The sequence below is a fragment of the Penicillium angulare genome (assembly GCF_028827245.1).
Source record: "Penicillium angulare strain IBT 27051 chromosome Unknown utg000010l_segment0_segment0, whole genome shotgun sequence".
Lineage (NCBI taxonomy): Eukaryota > Fungi > Ascomycota > Eurotiomycetes > Eurotiales > Aspergillaceae > Penicillium > Penicillium angulare.
Window position 1 is genome coordinate 226,034 of NW_026623169.1, and position 18,349 is coordinate 244,382.

Sequence of the window (18,349 nt, forward strand, 5' to 3'; positions counted from 1 at the left end):
GACAATGAAGTGAGCTGTTCTGTGTGTTTGCTCCTAGGAGGTAGTTTTGCCATGCAATTTTGCGGCTGTTTGTGATGCGTAACTTTTTAATGATAGAATATTTGAGCGTTCTAAAAATGGGGAGAGACTTTTGTGAGGGGTAGTGTGTTGCGTTTTATTGGGGGTGGTTGAGTCAGGCCACTGGCTCTCATGTAAGCAATGCTTAGAGAGCAAATCAGAGTCCTCAGATTAGACTCACTGAGCAGATCAGAGGGATCAGAGAGCAGCTTAAGTAGTTACGTGATGATCACTGATCAGGTCGGTGTGCTCAGAGACGTGCTCAGATCTACTCAGAGAGCAAAAGTGGCGCTCACTGAGCACTAAAACGGAACGGGAAAGCCAAGATTTCGCATAGGAAATCCTCTACTTAGGTGGAACACCGAGGAGCTTTGAAGCGCATGAGAGAAGTGTAAATTGTCTAATTAGAACCAAAGATCTATCCATTGTCGAAGGTGCGGCTTCATAGAGATTCGGTGGGGTCACGAAGAGATGAACCAAGGACGGTGAAGCAGACTAGTACTCATGTCTATTCCGCACTGTTGTTGACAATGTAGTAACGAACACCGTTGCTACCCTGTTCAGAGCTTTCCAAATCCTGACAGGCCAGGGCGTTGTCGGGGTTTCCATCATTAATCCACACGTTTTCACTTCCAACCCCACCGGCACAGCCTGCGTATGGCCATGCGTCGAGTGTGTTTTCCGTGAGTGCCCAGTAAATAGACTTCGCAGTAAATCCAAAGTCTAAGCAGTCAGTGGCAGAGGTAACGTCCTGTTATTCAGGAAAAGGTTAAAGTCAGTTCAAGTTAGGTTATAAGAGATATGGAACCATGATGGATGCGTACATCGGCACTGAGGTCTACACAGCCCTCTGAACAGGCAGTATCTGTGCAAGCCTTAAGCTTGTATGCCCCCGACAATACAGGCAGCACAAGGGCCAGCATCTTAAGAGAGAGCATGGCGAACGGTTGGAAGATGAGAAAGATGATGGGTGTTGTATAAAGTGATGATAGGACTGGAACTTCCGATGAAGTTGTGAGCTGTGGAGGATACTATTTCTAGGATGAAGGGGAATATTCTCCCTTTTATAGGTTTAGCGAGAGCTATTCGAATATAGATGCAACAAGTTTATGCCTTTCGATTTTAGGTTTGTATAAAAATCATATCACGCTATCAATTCTGATATCCACTTCCAAGGTTTTTAGATGACCCTGGGGCCGTAGTGATCACGCAAACATGGGGGCCGATAGCATGCTTAAATATGATGGTATTCCACCTTCTGGTGTAATTATTGAAGGTCAGATATTGAGCCTCAAGAAGCTTAGGATCTACTATCTACTATTATACATGCATAATGAGGATTTATAAGCTTGTTCAATTGATATCCTTGATGTCCAGAAATCACCAACGCCAGTGACTTTCATGAGCACACCTAATCGTCTTGTCTATGGATTTAAAGGAAGGAGTAGAGCTGGACAGTGGGGCTCTTTCACGGCTATTTCTCGCAGAGGATTAGAATTTCAGGGATTAGGCAGGACTCGCATTTTTGCAGTGGTTTACTGTGGCTATGGAAAAACTAGGATAGGGTTTAACTTGGACAGGGGGCTTGCCGGGCTCCACCGGGGGCCAAAGATCGACAAAACTGTCGCACTACTTGCTCAATTTAGGCTCGATCTACCCCAGTGTCTTAAGTCGCAGCCCCGTAGTTAGTCCCAGGTCCGGCCGATCAGTGTCTGAAAGGAATATGTATGACCTCATTATTTATCATTGTTCATGGGTATTTGCGAACATGCGGATATGCATAAAACAGATTTTAACTCAGGCTTTTTCAATAGCATCAGCCATCGCATAGCCCTATATATCTTGGTGCTGTGTCTATGCTGTGTCTACCGCCTGTGCACGTGATGACGGCAAAACTGGGCGGTATAAATGGCGGTAATCGTTGTCGGGCAGAATCAATCGATGAGACGCGTCTCCGCTTTCCGATGTATATGCATTGATCATGATGTCCTGGCATGAATGGACTCTGCTGGAACCAACACAACATTGAATCCTGATTGCGAATTACCTCCTTCGAAGAAAGCATGGCCGTGAGAGGCTATTATCGGTGAATCTCGACCGGGTGTTTGTACTTTGTCCAACGAGTATATCTCCGGATGGGTCTACCTAAGTCTTGGAGAGAAGGCCTAGAACTACACTGATACGACAGTCAACAGGCTACAAATGTAAGAGAAGATACTAATCGGATTTGATTAAAGCTATTAACCGAGGCGAAGTTGTCATCTAAATATGCGTGCCTGATACTATATACGCACCACCGCAACGAAATTATGAAATTCATGCGTACTTTATATTCATTGTCCAAAATAATATTTAAGTTTCTCCAATGCATAATACTACCAACTCCACTTTTCTCTTTCTATCATTGGTCTTTCGTCTTCGTATTCGGCATCTGGAATCGCGTGCATCAAGATCAGCCCACTTGACTCCGCGGAGTCTCCGCGGTTTACTTGTATATAACCAAAAGAAAAGAACAAACATCCTTTCAAACTTTTGGAGCAAATATAAACTCTCTAATAATTGGAACTCAATTCCCCGCAATCGACATGTTAGCCAAATTCATACTCGTTGGTAAAATCCTCATTATCATCATCCAACAGTCCTGGAAGCGACTGAATACATCGCTCCGATCAGCAGTGCACCGATTCACCTACCAACCGGGTGAACAACCGAAAAGCATTGTGGTGATCGGTGCCTCATTTGCAGGATATCAAGCTGCTCGCTGCCTTGCAAACTCTCTTCCATCCGGCTATAGAGTGGTGGTTATTGAGAAGAATACTCATTTCCAATTAACTTGGGTCCTGCCACGGTTCTGTGTTGTTGATGGTCATGACAATAAGGCTTTTATTCCCTATGGCTCGTACATGAAGGGTCCACCTGGATCTTGGCAGTGGATTAATGAAGCTGTTCAGTCTGTTTTACCTAGTCATAGTCATGGTGGACAGTCAGGACGAGTCCAGCTTGCTTCTGGGAGGGAAATCGAATATGAATACCTTGTTCTTGCTACGGGATCTTCGGCTACGTTACCTTCAAGGGTGTGTGAAGAGAGTAAGCATGACGGAATGAAAGTCATAGCTGCTCAACGGGAGAAAATCACACAGGGAAAACATATTGTTGTTATTGGAGGGGGACCTGCAGGGATTGAGTTAGCGGGTGATGCGAAGACTCAGTTTCCTGATAAAGAAGTTACGCTGGTTCATTCTCGGAAGACATTGTTGAATGATGGATTTGGGCTGAAGCTTCATGACGCTGTTTGCAAAGAAATGGAGAATTTGGGTGTGAATCTGGTCCTTGGTGAGAAACCGGTGATTCCTGATGGGATGAATTCGGGAGATATTAAGCTCAGTGGAGGAGAGACTATTCACTTTGATTGTCTGGTTTGTTGAATCCATTCTCTCTCTTTATATGCATGGTTGATTGACTTTACCCATTAGATCAAGTGTGTTGGGCAGAAGCCAAACTCGCATCTGGTCCAATTCTTGTCTCCCGATGCATTTTCACGGTCAGGTCATATTCGAGTCAGATCATCTTTGCAAGTCGTGGACGATGCATTCCCACATATCTTTGCTGCGGGCGATTTGGTTGAATCGAATGGAATCAAGAATGCCCGGGCGGCTTTTGAGCAAGCACAAGTTGTAGCGGAGAATGTCTGTCGTAGTATTCAGGGAAAGTCGCTCATTGAGTACAAGGCGGAATGGTGGGAGGGAACGACAAAGATCACCTTGGGTATTGTGAGTGTCGATATACCATCTCGATCGCTTTGTTTGGAATCATATATGCTAACTCCCATGGGCTGAACAGGGCAAGAGCCTGGTCTATATCACAGATCGTTATGCCGAGGTTCTGTTCTCGATGAAGAAACAAAAGGTCGAACTAGATAGCGGCATGGTATGGAAACATCTTGGCCAGAAACCGTTCATAGACCCGGATGACAAGCTCGCATTGGTATAGATGAGGTTGTAGAATCCGATAGGGCCAAATACCCTAAGTAAAAAGAAATAGAAGAAGGAAATCCGAAATTCTTAATTTCCAATGGTTACGCACCAGTGAGATTCTTGTAATATATCAAAACATAAAAGAGAAATAGGCAATGAACCCAAAAGCTAAATAAACCAAGGGAGAAAAAAAAAAAAAAGAAGCAAGAAGATTGCAGGCATGGCTGCGTTCATAAATAATGTCACATCAATATCTCAGTCAGATCCATGTCCAATTAAGAACTTCTTTCCAAACATTACTACATTCCTGGAGACGAGAAGATCAAGCCTCCTCATCGTCATCAAATTCATCCGCTCCCAGCAGCTCGTCCTCATCATCCACAACATGGACGTAATCACCCCGACGCGCAGCAAATGATCCAGGCGTCGAATAAGGCCGTTGGTAGCCCCGACCCCGGCGTCCAGGCATAATTCCAGAAACACTACGCCACATACTAGAAGCCAGTAACGGCAATGACTGGGCAACAGCCACCAAACCGGCGATGATGGCCACTGGGACGGCAACAAGTGGGGAGTCACGGTTGAACCAGTCCCCAGAGCTGCCAACTGATCTCTCGCCCAAACGGATCTGGCCAAACTTGCCATCCCATTTAGTGTAGACGAAATATCCAATAGCAGCCGCTGCGGCGATCGGAAGTACGATGGCAAAGAACAGAACCACACCGCTTGTGCCGTGCTTCTTCTTGAACTCCTCCTCCTTGTTCGGGCAGGCATGGGGGACCTGTCGGTCGAGATCCTGCTCTGCGCTCTGACATGTTGACTGGGTAAGTTTACGGTAACCAGTTGGCTCCCAGTATTGGATTCTATCGGGGTCTTCCTTGCATTGCAAACTGTGGTCGGGTGGGGTGAGACCAGGGACAAGTCCACAGCTACCGTCATTTTGAATCTCATAGTTGTAATCACTAAAGACACATTTCGTTAGCGGGTGAAATCATTAGGTAAGTTCATGGTTCCATGATAATAGCTTACCATTCAAAGTCTGCACGGGTGCAAGTACAGTTTCCAGCTTCAATTCGGTGGACCCGAGATGTTCGCCAATTGTTCCAGCATTCGGCATTTGGCTTCTTACGCTGGTACTGTTCAATGTGTCCGAACAAGCAACCATCCTGTTGAGCTGGATGTTGAGGAGTCCAGAGATAGTAGTCGTCATTGTCACCGCCTACTTTACTAGCTTCGCATTGCCGATCCCAGACACCACTGAAGTCGAGATTGATGGTTGTCAGCTTGCCGGAAGACTTTTCTTCAGCCCACAGCAAGAAGTTCTTCGAGGTATCCGAAGGCAAGGTCGAGATGTCATTGATGACCATTTCGGTCTCTGAGAACTGGAATTCGCTCCATTTGTCGCCCTCGTCAAGACTGTAATGAACAACCTTGGTCGCCTGTTGCTCACGGACAAGAACAATGATTGATCCGGCATCGCCAAACTCAAACATGTAGCGACCCTTCTTAGCTTGTTTCCATGTGAAACCACCGTCTCTGCTGAGGAAAGTATCGGCATCCTTGGCATCTGACAAGTATTGGCCAACGTTACCAATTCCGACCATCAGGCCTACAGCGGAATCAGAGTAGAAGGTATCGCGCGAGTCACGTCGTTCTGTGTAGCTGTGAAGATGCAATGCACAGGCGGAGGTACCTTCACCCTCAGTAACGGAGCAGTCAAATTTCTTATCCTCAGCATCCCGAGTTGGAGGCGCCAAAAGCATCCATTGACCACCGTCATTATGAGTGATGACAGAAACCAGCTTCTTATCAGCACCCTTCTTCAGTACATCCTCTTTGTTCACAACGGTGTTGGCGAGCGCGACACCCTCAATGCCAACCATTTTCTCGAAGTCGACGAAACGTTCATTATTAGAATTCAAGCCCGCCAAACTTTGAACGAAATAGGTACCATTGCTGTTACTCTTGACCAATGACCCAAAGTACTGACCCTCCTTGTCATTTACTTCCACATAGAGGAGCAATGCATACGAAGAACCTGGAAGCACGGTGTACTCGGCCACATCGATGTTGAACGGGAATTGAGCCTCAGCGAAGACACGACCATCAAGACTGGTGCTGACATTCAGGAATTTGTGCTTCTCTGTAGGATAAGTTGCCACAACAACATAGTCATTCATCATCACGAATCGTGCAATATCCTCGTTGATCAGCTTTTTATCGGCCCAGTCGTTCATTGTCTCGGTAGAGACGAGCTGACGGTTGTTCTTGCTATTCTCTTGGACGTATTGCTCGCAAATGACCAGCTTTTCGCTATCCTCGCGCTTTTCATTGTATGCAAACTTGCAAGAGCTTACTCCTCGTAGCATCAATTCCCATTCGTGGCCACGGTTTTTGCTGAGATACGCATCGAAAACACAGTTGTTGCCGGTACAGCCGTCAGTACCAATCCAAATCATCCAATCCTGGTATTTTTCGTGGAACTCCATTGGCGAGCTATACTTGGAAATTTCGGAAGTAGGCCATTTGAATTTGTTGAATGAATAGCCGCGGTCGATGGTTGAGTAAACATAGCCTCCGTCCGTCAAGAAGTAGGCTCCATCCGTATAAAAGGGATGTTGAATCATCGCAAGGATTTTCTCGCTCTTAAGCTCGGCAGGCTGTTTCCATGTCTTACCATGGTCGTGGCTAATATATAGCTGCAGGTTATTGGCCATGAAAACAGTCTCATCGTCACCCAAGTTACTCTCCTGTCGTTCCAGATAGAAGTATTGGGCTGGGGAGGTAGAGAAAGTTTGCGGTTCTCCCACGTGAACCTTGCCATCGGTGATAGGTGAGGGAGAGCTTGTAGAATTGCCACAAGAACGTTCCACTTCCTTATCGAGCTGCTCACCACCTTCACGGATACATACGTTTCCAGGGATGAGTCGCCAGCCAGAGGGGCCCATATACTTTTCACTGGGTTCCTTGCATTTTCCTGCGGGAGCCGTCAAAGAGATAGCAGGCACGCATTCCTTGCGATCTTCGGAGCGCTTGAAGTTGTAATCACACTCGAAGTCTTCTGCAGAACATTTGCATTTTTCGAATTCAGGCGCATCCATCTTGAATTCATTTTTCATGAAACAGTTGGCGTTGGCTTTTCGGCGCTCGAAGAATTGCTTGTGGCCCATGAGACAATCTGCTTTACCGTCTTCATCCACACGAGCTGTCCATTTCTCGATGTCATCCTTCGTGCACTTGCGTTCATGAAGACTTTCAAAGTCAATAGAGTAGATGATATATTCGCCATCATCTTCATCACCGTTCACACCTACAAGAATGAACTTCAGACTAGTTGAGTCAGGTGTTGTGGTCAAGAACAAAGCTTTGACTTCATGCTTTAATTCGAGCTCCTCCCATTCTTTTCCATGGTCAATCGAATATTCAACCTTCTTGGTCTTCTCGCCGTCTTTTACAGCCACGATGATACCACCCTGGTCGCCAAATTCGAATCGATGAGGACCCTTCAACGCATGTCGCCAGTTAAGTCCGGCATCGTCTGAGACATAAAGATGAGCGTCTGAGTAGTCCTTGAGATGGTCACCCGTGTTTCCTACACCCATCACCAAACCAGGAGCAGGACTAGAAAACATTCGACCCAGACCACTCAATTTGCGCAGCTCATCATAGGTCGTCATGGAATGAAGATGCAGTTTATCGCTACCCTCTTTCAAGGACTGGAATGTCCGTCCATCATCAAAACTGATCTGGCTGATAAGCTCCTTTTTGTTCTTATCCGACTCTTCCACTTCCTCCCAGTTCTTGACAGTATTGACAATCACAATACCTTGAATGTCAGCGACCTTTTCAAAGTCAACCAATCCATTAAGGTCTCGGTTTGTATGTTCGATGTTGGGTGAGAAATATGTTCCATTCGAGTTGGATGAGAACAGAGCGCCGACGCGACTGGCGTTCCATGTTGTCTGCACATCCAGCTGGATACTATAGTTTGTACTTTCCAACAAAGTATATGCATCTTTCTCCATACGGTGACCGCTAAATTCTGCGCGATGCCATTCCGTCGAGTCATCGCTCACATACAAAGCCTGCTCAGTGGTTCCTCGAGACTGAACGCCGGCAACCATATACTTCTTGACTGAGCGAACCTTGATATCCTGGCCAACCATGGCCTGTCCGAGGTTCAGCTTGACTTCAGTGCCTCCATTATTGTCGGGAAAGAAATTGTCGGAATAGAGGAGGCGCTCGGTGTGATCCGATACCTTTAAGCCGGGGACAACGCAAAGAACTCGATCTCCTAGCGACTTGGGAAGATCCAGATCCAGTCCAAACTCAGGTGTGCTTGCAGCCCAGCGACACTCGTAAACGGCTTCTCGTAGTGGTTTGATCGTTTTGAAGTCATCGGTCGTATAGAAGGATTCCGTCATGCAGCCGAGCCAATTGCATTGTATTGTGAGGAAGATGGCCTTGCTGGGATCCCAGCCATTGAAACTGATAGGGTCGGCGCGCATGGAGATAAAAGGAGCAGCTGACATCTTGAATGATTTCCAACTCTTGCCTTGGTCTGTTGTTATCCAGTGCGTGTCTTCTGGGCCGATCACATACGCGCGATGATTATCGTGTGGATGGGGTATCATGAATCGGACTTTCCCTTCCATGCTCTCATCGTCTCCTTTGACGACCTTCCATTCTTCGCCACCATCGAATGATACATGGGCGTTAAGTGTCGCCTCATCCTGGTAGAGGATTGTGTTGGTGCCTTCGAAGTAGAACAGACGTAATGGTTGATGATCGAGCTCTGTCGTTGTGACCTTGGGTTTATCTCCCTTTGCGGCGATCGGTTGCGTGGCCAAAGCCAGCAGCAATCCCACCACAAGCAGCAACCACCTTGTTATCATGACCGCTGATATTCAGGCATCTGAAGCGGGAGGGCGGAGGGGGAAGTATAGTGGCAAGGTGTAACTTCAAGGGTAAGCAGCGCGTCTGCCTGCGGGCCGATCCGGAGAGCGAGATAAAAGGAACGAGATAATTTCGAGAGAGGAGGTTGGAGGGGGATGCTAAAAGAGGGATTGAAAGTAAGATACAAATCCAAAGCAGATACAGGATAGTAGGCACAAGTACAATTTCAAGTTTCCCAATGTGAATGTAGATAGATCAAGTAGAGAGGGAAGTCGTCGTGGCCTCTGGGGGGAAGCTCCCTTGTCACGTGCCGCTTATCGTTATCGGCGGGTCTTAATTATGTCACGGTGAGTTGATCCATGGATGTATAGTGTATGTGGAGATGAAGTATATAAATAAGGTGGAGAATAAAGATGATCGGTTCCTGGATTCAATTGGAAGTAGATTACTTGATTTGTAGAGCGCATCACTACATAACGATTGGGGCGATGATATAATTCCCTATAAATAGCCTCAGTCTACACATTTGAATGAATACATGTAAAACAAGTCAATTGCCTTTAAAGCACTTTGGCTTTAAATGCTCAGCAGCCAAATGGAAAATATATACAGAAGCTGCGAACTTGAATATCCAATAGATACATGAATGGATGGAGGTAATTTAACTCTCCAAACCTCTTGATGGAACCAAAGCCAACCAGCGCTAGACCCAAATGCAGGATAAAAATAAAATAAAAGATGTATGAGTACCAAACCATCCTTGGTAATGACGCCATCAAGAGGGAATAAAATAATAAAAAAGATAAACGAATAAACCGTTGTACGCTGAATGAACGGATAAGAATGGAAAGGAGAAAGTAATGAGAAGAAGAAAGAATTAGAGGACCAGCACTTCCATGAACCTCGAGTAGAATGAAGGCGAGGATGAAAGAGGGAATAGATGGCTTAGTTTCGACGACGCAGTCTACGCCACATCTTCTTGACCATGCCTTGTTCGTCATCCAGATCATCCCAAATGTGTTGGCTGCGGTCGGCAGGTGGGAGTGCTGCCAGGCGGAGAGGGTCCTCATTCGGAGAAGGAATCGAAGTGGGGGACTCGGTGCGCAAGTCCGGTCGGGTCAATGTCATTTTCAGGGTCATCTCTCGATTACCCGGGAGTCGCTGAGGTCCTGATCTGGATCCAGGCAGGAAAGATTGGCGTCGTTGTAAGAGAGAAGGGGTATCTATGGATGGACGAGGAGTCTCTCGCATTTGGGAAGCCATCGATGGAGCAGGCACTTCGACGACAGAGCCACCAGGTGTGCCGACCATTGTCCCATCGTCTTCCTCAAAGAAGGTGCCCGCATATTCCCGACTGATCGAGACCGGAGAAACCGGTGAGAGAGAGTTCACGTCAGGCGCTACATTTTCCTTGTCTTGGTCCAAGGCGGGGAATCCAAACTCAATGGCTTCATCAAATTTCTGGGGGGAAGCCAAATAAACACGCAGTTTCAAACGAGCGTCGGGGTCTTGGTAGTATTGGGCGGAGGGGTCAATGCTGGAAGTGGAGGATTTAGAACCATGTTGGCTGTTGGATTGATGGCGAGAGGGTGGACGAGAAGAGGAATTGTGGTTGACGACAGGTGCCAATGGGGGTAATGAGTGACTTGGAGGGATGCTTCGAGGTGGTACTGATGCTGTCTGTCGGTGCTTTGCGACGTGTGTTGAAAAGGATAATGAGCGACGAAACGAGGGACGACGTCGAGGAAATGGTTTATTGGTGGCTGCATCGGCGATATGAGCATGGTACTCGTCCAGGGATAAGTCCAAATCTCCATCGGCATCGAGCCAGCGGAAACTATCATAAATTGATTGATCCATCTTGGAGTCGTGCTCGTGCTCTTCGTCGTCTAGATCCAAGTCAGAATCGGAATCGGAATCCCAAAAGACCGAAGTTGTTGTTGGATGGTCAATGGAGAGAGCTGGACCAGAGCGAAGAGAGTCGGAGGAGAATTGATGCCGTAGATGATCCCGTCTATAAAATGCCTCGTCGGCAGCGTCGAGAATGACGCTTTCCCGATAAGTAAGACGAAAACGACGACGTTCTTCAGGGGAGAACAACTTTTGCTGCAGTTTAGCGGGGAGAGCATGAAAGCATTGCGAGTCGGCTTGGGCAATCAAGTAGGCGGATTGTAAAGAGCCAGGTTTGCGTAGTTTTTTAGGTGAAGCCGTGCGCTTCTCGAGTCCTCGTCTCCTGGCAGCAGAGACAGCAGAAGCAGAAGGCGCAGTCCGAAGCCCACGCGAGTGGAGGGGGCCTGGCCCATGAGGGTTCATCGAGCGATAGGCCCGAGCATGATCATACGTGGAACCTCCAGGGGTATTTCCATCCTGAGCTAACCGCATACGCAAGCGCTCGACATTCGAGAAGAACTGTTTTAGGGGGGATCAGCCCACGAACCGGTATGAAGATAGTGGAGGGGAGTGGAGGAGAAGTGGAGACAGTGTTAACCCCATGCGCCAAAGTGGTACACAGTTGGACAAATGGGACAACGTTTGGACAACGCCATGGATGATAGTCCAGAAGTTGGTGGTCCCCACTTGATGCTGGGTAAGGGAAATGATTGGAGAATTCAGGGGGGAGGGGGAAATGAAAAGAAAAACAAAGAAAGAGAGAAAAAAAAATCAAAATTCTAGTCAGACAGAAAAAAGAAAAGATCCACAATGACGGAGAGAAAGTAAAAAGGAAGAGAAGGAGGAGAGAGAGAGGGGAAAGGATAAGCAGCAACGAAGATCAGTTCAGTTCAGTTTGTCTGTTTCAGTCTCGGGGCCGAAACTATCGACGGAACTATTGATCCACAACAATTAAGGGAAAAAAGAAGGGGAAAAGGGGTGGCAAAAAAATAAGAGAAAAACAAATCAAATCGGGAAAAACGAATCGAAGATCTTAAATTATGATTTCACACAAAAGAAAGTCCGGATGGAGGAGCCCTTACCTTTCGTCTGACCGCGGGGGGTAGAGAGTCAAAGTCCTCCTCACAGCCTGCAGCTGGCATTGCAGAGGTAATTATGGGGAGAAAAAAAATGTGCAGATTGTTGAGAGATTCAGGGAATTCCAAATCTTTGCTGAAAATGAAGTAGAAAGAGGATATTGTGGTGGTGTTGGGTCAATAATTGAATCTTGCTTGTTCTCGTAGATCAATAGTTGTATAGATCGATGGCTAGAGAAAGAGGGAGAAGATGGTAATAAATGAAGAAGATACACTTGGACTGTTCATTTATTCAGATCCTCATGTAGAACTTGAAATATCCAAGGTTGATCGTATAAACAGACATACATCCATGTGTAGCTGTATAGTGTATAGTGTGGATTTAGATGTATAGAATCACCGAAGCAAAACTAACAACCGTTGACCGCGCGAGACATTCAGCTTGATTTATATAACAAACAACTAATCTGCTGGCACATCTCTAGCTGTACGTACATACCTCCAGGTCTAGGTACATGCTGTACAAGGTTCCCCCACACATTCATCCTCTTCCATCCAATCCCCAACCTGCAAACAGCTACTGTAGACCCGGGTTCAACTATCACACAGCTAACCTTCCCTCGGGAACTCGCCAAGGGATATGTCGTGTTCCTCTTCATGATTGGAGCCAAATGGACCCAAATACACCAATGTGGCCTAAATTCCCGAATCCACTCCCAGGGACCGGCACCAATGATCTGTGCACAGACCGTTGTGATGTGACAACCTTGACAGGAAGATCTATTTCAAGGACCTGTCACTTCTCTCTTCTGTCTTCTTAATGGCTCATTCAGCTTCTTACCGCTTTACTGGCGCGCGCGTCCCCCTTCCTCTATCAGTGGAGCCTCTCGGAAAGTTAGGCTGTGATCCATTTCACAGAACACAAAAATGTGATCTGTCGTGAACTACAGCAATCTACGATCCTTTGTTCGATCTTAAGAAACCGGTTCTTCCATCATAACTATTAACGGTGCCGTAGGTTCCCGTGGATCTAATTGTTGGTTCTGTTTCCAGGTTTCAATCTGGTTACTTGGTAATCTCCGATCGAGATAGAATCGAGGATCAACGTTGGACAAGATTTTTGACTTTGCCAGCCTTGTGTGACCGCGAATCTCATCCAGGATTATACGAAAAAGCGAAAAATAATTAATGAATACGGAGTAAGGGGCAGAAAAAAGGCAAGCCTTGAGCCCATTAGACTCTACATTCTACTTTGTGCTCCACATGTCTATCCACCTGGATCCTTTCGATGCATTGATGCCCTCCGATTGTACTCCGAGGCCCATTTCTCCCATGAAATCTATGATATGCCCCGTATGCATGGACATCATTACGATCTTTCCCCTCTTTTTCCCACTAAACCCCAGGGCCCCAGCCTTACCGGCGCGAACTAAAACTCTCGGGAATCTGAAACAAACCTTGTCCCTGTCAGCTACAGTGGCGTAACAAAAGTTCTCATAAAACTTATTTTGCCAAGACCCACCTTACGTAATATTCTGCCGGTCAAAACCTCGAAAATATCTCAAATTCTCTAATAGCTAGTATACCACCCTTTATTATCAATAATCTCCTTCACACGGTGTGGCATAGTAATAGCTAAATTCTCTAATATAGAGAGATCAATCTCTGACCAAGCCTCCTGAGCACAGGCAACTAAATATTCGAGAGTATCATCGTTGTCTAGCATAGTATGAAGCTCCGCATGTAGCTCATAGATTTTGGCTTTTAATAACGCCCAAAGATTCTCAATAGGATTTAAATCAGGAGAATGAGGTGGCCAAACCATTACCTCGAAGTCTTGATCTCTTAGCCAGTCTCTAACAACATATGCCGTATGAACAGGGGCATTGTCTTGCATAAAAACTGCATTTTCATTGCCATTGATTAAGGTTGGAAGAACTGATTGATATAGTTCAAGAATAACCCAGCGATTAATTCCTCCGACAATCTCACCCTCTTCATTGACTAGTGGATAGAGTGGAATTAAGCCAGTTCGACGTCCACAGCCTGAAAAAGCAGCCCAAAACATTTGTTTAACTCCTTTATACGAGAAAGTTTGAACATCGCGAGTTTCAGCCTGATATTTTGGTCTTGTAAAGGTCCATTCCTGACGAGCACCCTTTCCCCTTTCAACTGTTGATTCATCAGACTAGTAGAGTCTTAATTTCCATTCTTCAGGGGTTAAATTTTACCAGGTTAAGGCCCACTGAAGTCGTTTTGAAGCCCATTCATCAGTTAACTCGGGACGGTGCATACATTGCCATTTTCGCATATTTGCTTCTTTGAGAAGGCGCCAGATTAATTGCCGATGGACCTGACGATCACAAGCATCCATTAGATCTTCAATTTTGGTACGTGGATTGCCATGGATTGCCTCAAATATACGATCACGATCATCTTCAGAGATCTTGCGCGGGCGCCCAGATCGCGGCGATGTAGTATTATTTTCTCGCTTATTTTCGAGATAACAAGTCGATGCAATTGTTCCGAAAGGAATATGAGGCAGACGGGCGTGAATTTCTTTATATTTGAGACCCTCTGAGCGTAGAGTAGTAATTTTAGTACGTGTATACACGTCTAATTGCGGACCGCGACGCCTCGGTGGATTTAAGGGTGCGCAGTATGGCGTAGAAGATGGCTGTCGAAGCAGCTGACGCACACGGTTTGGAGGCATATTGAGGATGCTTATAATGTGTTTTTTAACGTGCTTTTCGACGTGATTTTAACGTGTTTTTTTAATATAGTATAGTATATTGTTTCTACGCGTTATTTACCTTGAAGGCGGTAAGCCCTGACCGCCCGATTACTAAGGCTTGGCGAAAATAAGTTTTATGAGAACTTTTGTTACGACACTGTACGTACAGCTACGTACATAGGACAGGGTACAGATGGGCTACATGTACAGATGATCGGAGATAAATCTCTGGATCTACCTGGGTACTAGTTCAGTTAGCAATCCCGACGGGAAGAATGATTATCATCAAGAATACAATAGCCCGTTATTAAGATGAAGAAAAAAGCAAAAGACTACTAGTAACTAAATCTGCCGTTTCTCCCAAGAACATTTCTTTGTCTACTTTACTACTCTCGGTCTCTCGGTAAATGAGCTGTCAGTAGCGCCACCAGGATCGGATCCACCGCGTGAACTGGCAATCTACAGTTCGAAAGACGAAGGAAAAATAACTTTGCGGCTTTGACTAGGCCGTTGATCTAGCTTTTCTACTTTTTACTAGTGTCTTTAATTTGATGTAAGTGATCCTGTCAAAAAAATGATACATCCATGATCCGACGTTCCGTTCGCGCCCCCAATCTATTCCAGAAGGCATTTCCCCCCGAGTACATGAACAAATAGCAAATAACAATGAGAAAGGGAAAAGAAAAGAAAAGGAAAATTATAATAATTTTTTTAAAAAAAAACAAACAAAATCATTCAGAAACCGGTTTTACTGAGCTGCAAACTGCAATGCATTTCCCACTTGGAGGGGTATACTGTATATGACCTGTCTCACTGGCATGCATCGTGAGGTACATGAACCTAGAGTCATGGAAAAAGAATTCTCTGTTCTGCATGATGCAAGACATGAATATGTAGACGTAGGTAGGGTAGTAGGGAGTTAAGAAGAATGTGAACACGAGCTCCTCACAGATCAGCTCCTCACAGATCATTACAGAGCATTGAGAACTTGCTGCATGGCCAGCGTATTCGAGTCTTCACGACGAGAAACATATGCTCGCACTTCCTGCACACTAAGTTTGGCTTCTTGACCAGGGTTGCGAGCTGAACTATTGGACCCCCCGGTTGTTCCACTCGCTGCACCGCCACGGATTCGTTCTCGAAGTGCCTCGACTCCAATGACAAACAAACTGCCCACCTCTAAGAGCACGTCCAGCGCGCCACCGGGGGCCTTGGTCTCTTCGTCGATATCCCAGGACTTCAGTAGGTCTGCGTATTGAGTCATGTCCTTGGTCACCATTAATCCACCAGGTCCGCTAACGGCGAACCGCTTAAAATGCTCCAGTAAGAGTCCACGCGTTCCCAGTGCGATCTCTGTCAACACTTGTCGAACGTTGGCCCCACTTGAGGGTAACGAGGTACGCGCAATGTTATGCAGTCGTGTGAGAAATGTACATATCGAGGCACAGGTCTAGATTCAAATAAAAACGCGTTAGTTTGATCCTTTTTAACCCCGTTTTCTGGATGTATCAGATCAATGGGAGGCTCACCGGTGTTTGCAACATTTCTAACCATGAGGCATTATCGCTTTCACGAGGCCGAAAATCATTCTTTCTTTGCCCGGAAAGTAACCGGCTTACCCATGCAAGTGTTGCGTCGATAGTCTTTTGTTCAATCGTGTTGATCTTATCCTCAAATCGGGATGTGGCCTGGTTCTTACGTTTCTCCATATCCCGACGAGTCGTGATACTACCAGCTGCCAATGGCAAGAGTACCGCATTCACACACATCACCATTAACGTGGCAATGCTGATAATAGTTCGAACCGAGTGGAGGTATCCAAAGTCTGGTTCATTTTTACCAGATTCTTGGGAAGTGGCTGCCTCCAACGAAGCATCAAGGCAAACATCGATATAGCCCTCCCCCACAGTGATCAAAAGCAGGTTCAACAGAGCCGACACATCTTTGTGGGTATCAGTATTAACGCTCAGCTCTAGCCCACGACCCACTGCTTCCGCCAGCCACTTCAACATTCGCTTCGCATCACCCAAATTAGGCAGCCCATCTTCTTCCGTAAGCTTGATCTCTGTCAGCCGCATGGTATCTGGAATATCGCCGAGTTTGGCTATATGGAGTAGCGTTCTCCGCTGGAAGGGGGAGATTTCAGGTGAGTCCAACCGAGCGATGAACGTGTCGCGAGTGGTTGAAAGCAATTCGGTTCCAGGACGAGACAAGGAAGCCATGAAAGTGGTGGCAGCCTTTTTGCGACGGGCTTGGTAGCTAGTAAATTTGAAAAGAAGAGCATTGAAGATATCTTCAAGCGTTCGTTTCTCGCGCTCAATATAAGATGACCCGACAAAGTAAGGCACGAACAATTCCTCCAACTGTTGGTCTAATAAAAGTGCGGTCTGCGATGATATAGTCTCTGGGTGTTCAGTCAATCCATGGGCCTTCAAATCGTCGACCAGGGCACTGATGTAGCCACGAGAGCTCTGCAAGCATCGTAAAAACGCAAGAGAAGAGACACCACTGGCCTTCTCCAGAACCATTTCCAATCGTTGCTGAATGGATTGCTGAAAGACTCGCTGTATAAACTTTTCTAGCACTTGGTCGTAATAAGGGAATGCGCGCTTAATGATCGCCGACTCTTCTTGCACCACCACTTTAACTTCATCCAGCAGCGATTGAAGACTAGGCTCTACTCCAGGTAGCTCCGCGTCTGGATCTGCCATCTTCTCCCATGATTCCGCATCACCACCGACTTCCTCCGTCACCAGTTGACTGCGATCGATGAAGAATTGATGTTGATTGACAAACAACGCAATCACACTGGCGCCACTATTGAAGTCCTGCAAGACGTTTGCGCAATCCTTCATACCATCAAAGTTGGCCTTGCGATAGAAATCATCAAATTGCTTCAGCAGATCCTTCTCGAGGGTTTCAGAGAACTTCTCAATCACCTCCCTTGTATTCCGACGTGGTGTGCTGTTTCCACTATGTAGGTCTTCGGACGAAGAATTGCCCCCGTAGTTATTATTCCCGTTGGCCGATTGATTCTGGTGCCAACTCTGAGGGTCTAGCCGTTGACTGATGCGTAGTAATTGCCTTGCTATATGAGCCGATCGCACTTTTGCCTCGCCCGTGCCAGATCGGCGCAAGTTTTCCAGCAACGTGATCTCCCCGCGATTACAGACGCCATCCCAGCACTCCAGGAGGAAGTGGGCGTCTAGGGCCCGACGACGTTGTCGGTCTAGTTCTTCCAGTCTTCTACCCGTTTCGACGGCCATGTTTCCTGTACCTCCTGTGTTCTCCAAGCCAGGGCCATTCAATGACGTGTCGAGCTGTTGAAACGAGTCGATCGCTTGTCGAAGCTTGCGGCCTAGCGAAGTGAGGTTTTGTGAATGCTGAGCTTCTGCCCGACGGACTGCAGCGGACAGTTCATTTTCGCGAATTTCCAGATCTCCCGATAGTTCGCCTAGTCGTCGCTGAGCGCCTTCGAATGTGCGGATGAGGGGTTTCGGGTCGAATGGTTGATTGGCGTTTGTTGTTCCCACTGTCGAACGACGCGCGGAGATGGCTGTATCGGATAGCTCCTCGATGAATTCCTTGACTATAAAGTCTCGACTGGAGAAGTCCTCTAGCGAAAAACTCGGGCCCTTAGGGAAGACGGTGCGGGCGGGGTTGGACGAGATTATGGATGCATTGTCGGGCATCATGGCAATTACCCGGACGTCATGGGTCGC

At 46.6% G+C, this 18,349-nt stretch overlaps 7 protein-coding genes across 7 annotated transcripts; 1 reads left to right on the top strand and 6 right to left on the bottom strand.

Moving 5' to 3' along the window:
- Positions 1-565: 565 nt before the first annotated feature.
- On the bottom strand, positions 566-995 carry N7478_012108 (uncharacterized protein; the record flags this gene model as incomplete). The annotated part of the gene is made up of 2 exons (XM_056928322.1): positions 566-808; positions 882-995. The coding sequence occupies 2 exons, from the start codon at positions 993-995 to the stop codon at positions 566-568; spliced, it is 357 nt and encodes a 118-aa protein (XP_056773430.1).
- A 1,647-nt stretch (positions 996-2,642) lies between these two features.
- Positions 2,643-4,047, top strand: N7478_012109 (NAD(P)/FAD-dependent oxidoreductase; the record flags this gene model as incomplete). Its single annotated transcript, XM_056928323.1, has 3 exons — positions 2,643-3,473; positions 3,531-3,827; positions 3,898-4,047. 3 exons carry the CDS (start codon positions 2,643-2,645, stop codon positions 4,045-4,047), a joined length of 1,278 nt encoding a protein of 425 aa, XP_056773431.1.
- Positions 4,048-4,353: 306 nt separating this feature from the next.
- On the bottom strand, positions 4,354-8,926 carry N7478_012110 (vacuolar protein sorting/targeting protein 10; the record flags this gene model as incomplete). The annotated part of the gene is made up of 2 exons (XM_056928324.1): positions 4,354-4,993; positions 5,061-8,926. 2 exons carry the CDS (start codon positions 8,924-8,926, stop codon positions 4,354-4,356), a joined length of 4,506 nt encoding a protein of 1,501 aa, XP_056773432.1.
- Positions 8,927-9,872: 946 nt separating this feature from the next.
- On the bottom strand, positions 9,873-11,309 carry N7478_012111 (uncharacterized protein; the record flags this gene model as incomplete). Its single annotated transcript, XM_056928325.1, has 1 exon — positions 9,873-11,309. One exon carries the CDS (start codon positions 11,307-11,309, stop codon positions 9,873-9,875), a length of 1,437 nt encoding a protein of 478 aa, XP_056773433.1.
- A 2,154-nt stretch (positions 11,310-13,463) lies between these two features.
- Positions 13,464-13,961, bottom strand: N7478_012112 (uncharacterized protein; the record flags this gene model as incomplete). Its single annotated transcript, XM_056928326.1, has 1 exon — positions 13,464-13,961. The coding sequence occupies one exon, from the start codon at positions 13,959-13,961 to the stop codon at positions 13,464-13,466; it is 498 nt and encodes a 165-aa protein (XP_056773434.1).
- Positions 13,962-14,120: 159 nt separating this feature from the next.
- On the bottom strand, positions 14,121-14,606 carry N7478_012113 (uncharacterized protein; the record flags this gene model as incomplete). The annotated part of the gene is made up of 1 exon (XM_056928327.1): positions 14,121-14,606. One exon carries the CDS (start codon positions 14,604-14,606, stop codon positions 14,121-14,123), a length of 486 nt encoding a protein of 161 aa, XP_056773435.1.
- Positions 14,607-15,597: 991 nt separating this feature from the next.
- On the bottom strand, positions 15,598-18,319 carry N7478_012114 (exocyst subunit SEC10; the record flags this gene model as incomplete). Its single annotated transcript, XM_056928328.1, has 2 exons — positions 15,598-16,077; positions 16,157-18,319. 2 exons carry the CDS (start codon positions 18,317-18,319, stop codon positions 15,598-15,600), a joined length of 2,643 nt encoding a protein of 880 aa, XP_056773436.1.
- Positions 18,320-18,349: the final 30 nt, after the last annotated feature.